Here is a 4,518-nt window from a genome sequence, read left to right on the forward strand (position 1 = left end):
AAGGATCTTTGGTGTGAGTGTTGTCTTCTTGAAGTATTGTTTGTCTCTGATGAATTTACAATGCAAGTTCTTCAGCGATCACTGAACATACTCAGTGATGATCGCTAGAACTGAAAATACAGAGACACAAATACAACGTGAAAGGAAAAAGAGATTATCATCAAATTACTGAGAGAGAGGATCAACAAAAACTAATTATAGTTTTCCTTGTCTTTTGAGTCTCATATATTGAAATAAAGTTTCTATTTTGCTAATTTAAATTTGGAAAAGGGAAAATTGGGAAAGAAGGAAGCACGATCTTAATCCAAAATTTATCTTTTTATCATTTATATTTTGTATTCGGGGTTTTGGTTTTTATGTTCCCCTCATTGTATTTGTTTTATTATAATTAATAAAAATCAACATGGGGATGAGATACTTAGCTTGAATAGGTTCTAAACTCTTTAAAAAATTGCATGTTTCATTGGCTTAAAAAAATAGGGTTAGGGGCATATTTTATTATTTTCTCACACGGCATCAAAAATCTTAGGATCAGCCCTGCTTCAAAGTCTAGAAAGAATCTATAATCATAACTCTGAGTCACAAGAATTTTGACTTCTTATAACTCAGAAACGTAACTCTGAACTTCAACTCTGAAGAAAGTTTAGAGTTGTATTCTAAGTCTGGAAATAAACCATGGAACTAAGTCTGGAACAAAACAATTCAAAATAATGTTGTAAGTTTGATAAATAACCAATATCTGATTACTTCATGTTGGTGATTTGTATCACTAATGTCATTTAAGTGTAATGAGATTAATTTGTTGACCAATGTAATCATGATAAATATCGAACAAGTAAGGAAGGTGCGGAGTGCATACATGTTTGAGTTTATTTTGATTTAGGGGCGAAGCCCCTAAATGACGGGGGTTCAGGGCAGCGCCCCCAATGGCAGGGTCCAAGGTGCAGAGCCCCTGATTTTATTCGGGTAATATTGCTTTGTGAAAAATGCTTCAAAAATCCGAATTTGAAATTTTAAACCCGGTTTTGACTCTGTTTTGAAAACTCGGTTTTTTAACTGCCGTATGGCAGTTTCCGACCGTTTGAGGGAAAAGCTACGATTTCGTCATTGGATTTTCGGAACACAAATTTGATAACACGGGAAAACTCTCTGTTCGGGAAAAACCACTAAATTTTATCCGATTGATATTTCGATTGTACCATCGAAATACTTCAATCTGAAAGTGATACATGACTTTTAGTGGAATCCAAGTAATCGAAAACCATAAATTCATACACTTCACAGCTCAGACTTCATTTGAATTCCTACATTCATACTTATAAGTCTGAATTACACTTTACTTTCAGACTTCACAGGTCAGGCTTCATTTGAATTCCTACTTTCATACTTAGAAGTCTGGAGGCCACTTTAGAGTTAAATTCAGACTCACAACTCTGATTTATACAGACTTTCATACTTGTATGTCTTACAAGTCTAGAAGACAACTCTAAATTTTAACTGAGGAAAAGGAGTTCAGACTTGTCCTCAGACTTTTATACTGGTATGTCTTATAAGTCTGGCAGACAACTCTGAATTTTAACTGAGGAAAAGGAGTTCAGACTTGTCCTCAGACTTTTATACTGGTATGTCTTATAAGTCTGGCAGACAACTCTGAATTTTAACTGAGGAAAAGGAGTTCAGACTTGTTCTCAAGCCTACAAAGAAACTCTAAAGCACAAGAACTCAGAGTTGTGTTGTTACGTTGGGAAAAAGTCTGTAGATATCAGACTTATAAGTCTGAGGAATGGAAATCCAGACTTTTGCTTATTTAAGAATTTGAAAAGAAATCCTTTTTCATACAGAAATCAGTTATGTTTTACAGGGACAAATGTCAATTAAATAGATTCATTTGAATCAGTAATGTAAATTGTGTCTACATACTTGTTTAGGCGGGAAATCCTTATAACCGTCGCACAATAAAACAACACGTGACAGCCAAGTTACTTATCTACTAGGTATATATATATATATATATATATATATATATATATATGTGTGTGTGTGTGTGTGTGTGTGTGTGTGTTTTGTCATCATACACTTCAGATATTTACCAAAGTTAAACTATGATGGTTCATCAATCCATTTGTTCTTTATATGACAATCTCATCTTTTTTAATTACCATAAAATACAACGATTCATGAATTTTTGGTTGTTGAGAGAGTCACTATTAAATGTCAAAGAACTTCATATTGAGTTTCTATATCTAGTAATATATCATAAAGAAAAAAACATCTCCCCTCCTGTCCTCTTTCCTTCTGTCCCTGATAAACTCCTCTTGAGAAAAATGGATGGTCGTCTCACTTCTTTCTCTGTCCATGAGGTTAGGATCTCCATCCGCCCTAATGAGCCAGATGTCGAGTGGCATCATATGATCTGGTTCTCTCAAAACATCCCCAGACATGCATTCATTATTTGGGTCGCCCTCAAACATGTCTTGTGTTTTCTGTCTTAACGGGCCTGATTCTCATCAGCATCTATTTTTTGAGTGCCCGTTTCTTAATCAGGTTTGGAATGGCCTTAAGCCAAAGCTGAACCTCCCTCTTATTCCAGATAACTGGACTCATATTATCAGTATGTTCCACCAAGCCACCAAAGGCAAGACCGTTTGGTCTATCGTTCGACGCTTAGTGCTTGTTGAAACTGTCTACCACCTCTGGCAGGAAAGAAATAATTGCATATTCAAGAATAAGAGAAGATCCTCTGACATGATGGTCAAGACCATCTCTGATGATGTCCAGTCCAGGCTGATTGGTCTTATCATGAAGCCTTCCCCTATTGTTGTCCGTGCTAAGCTTGTCTGGAACCTTTCCTAGTGGTTGGTTCATTTCCTCTCCTCGACCCCCTTTGAGCTTTGCTTCTTTCTGGAGGTTGCTTCGATTTAGCTTCCTCCTGAGTGTTGTCCTTGGTTTTGCTTCCTGTTTTTTATAAAAAAGTTTAATAAATCCAAAAAGTTTGTCTTTACTTTTTTTTCTTGATTGGAGGGGCCGCCCCCCTCTATATCGGAAAAAAAACATCATTATCCACTAAAACCTCCATCAATTTTAATCGACTACAATCCATATCAAAACTAACCGTTATCATCTCAACTTTGAAAACATCATTTTACAAAGACTTCCAAATAATATTCTTTAATAACCTTAATGACATTTAAAATTGTCACCTTACCAACAACAAACAACGAAAACCTAATAAAATTAACCACCACTCTCTATTTTTTTACCAAAAAAATTGAAAACCTTAATACAAAATGTTCAAACTAGAAGGACCAAAGTGTAAAAGTTACAAAAGTACAAGGGGTCTAATGGGAAATAAATCCAAAGTGTGACGCACTACAAAACTTTCTCCAGACCCAAAACACACAAGCCCAGAGCACTCCTGCATGACCGACTTGTACATTATGCATAAAAGGCTTGTACATTTTCATATAGTAGCAAATCCAATCTCTACATGATCCATTATAAGTAGTCTTCCATCTCTTGAAGATTCATCGACTCCCATAAAATTAAATGAAAATGAAAGCAGCCTTTTCTTCATTGGATCTTGATCATCTTCTTGTCCATGTGGGTTTGCTTGTAGTTACCATTTTAGCCTTGTATTTCTTGAATATCTTATGGTTGAAACCTCAGAGAGTGAGATGGATTCTTCAAAGGCAAGGAATCATAGGGCCAAAACCGTCTTTTCTGTATGGGAATGTGCCTGAGATGCAGAAAATCCAGTCTGCCACAATCGCCATGAAAGCTTCAAGCTCAAGCTCCAGTCATGGAGATTTCGTTGGTGATGATTACACGTGTACCCTCTTCCCATACTTTGAACAATGGAGGAAACAATACGGTATGTTACACCTTATCATCCGACTAGTCGCATAAATTTTCTTTTAGTTTTAAAAAGTATTATATTTAGATAATAAATTTAATCCAATATAATGGTTTTATAAAAGTAAAGGACAATTGTTGATGATTTGTGTTTGTATCTAATAACATATATATATATAGAGAGAGAGAGATTGTTTCAAATACAACTCATCGCATTTGTACAACTAATGCAACTCAATAAATTGATATATTTATGGAAATGATGAAAGTTTATTTATTATGATTTGAATATTTATGTAACATGAATATAGTTCATTAATTATGATCAATACTTTATATTAGGAAACAATCAAAAATTCTATGAAATCACATATTAATCAAATGAAATGGACGGTTGAGATTGGATTGTATTGGTTGCACAAATGTCAAGGGTTGTATAATAATCAACCTCTATATATATATATATATATATATATATATATATATTAGAAGGATACTCGCATAATACAGCGAGATACATCTCGATTTTAATGTTCTATTTTATTTTTTGTCTATGTCGATGTTATAATACAATTTTATATGTTTTTAAAAAAATAATAATAATTTTATTTTTGAATAAAATATAAATTTGAAAATATCATAAAAATTTGAAAAAAATATATCAAT

The 4,518-nt window shown here is 33.8% G+C and overlaps 1 protein-coding gene across 1 annotated transcript in view; it reads left to right on the forward strand.

The window, feature by feature from the left end:
* Window positions 1–3,409: 3,409 nt before the first annotated feature.
* Window positions 3,410–4,518, forward strand: part of LOC112525119 (cytochrome P450 714A1-like) — a 12,204-nt gene continuing 11,095 nt past the window's right edge. Inside the window, exon 1 of the mRNA XM_025135083.1 lies at window positions 3,410–3,871. Coding sequence (XP_024990851.1) covers window positions 3,547–3,871 — 325 coding nt within the window. The 5' untranslated portion in view covers window positions 3,410–3,546. The remainder of the gene's footprint in view (window positions 3,872–4,518) is intronic.

The sequence above is a fragment of the Cynara cardunculus genome (genome assembly GCF_001531365.2).
Source record: "Cynara cardunculus var. scolymus isolate 2C chromosome LG 13, CcrdV1, whole genome shotgun sequence".
Lineage (NCBI taxonomy): Eukaryota > Viridiplantae > Streptophyta > Magnoliopsida > Asterales > Asteraceae > Cynara > Cynara cardunculus.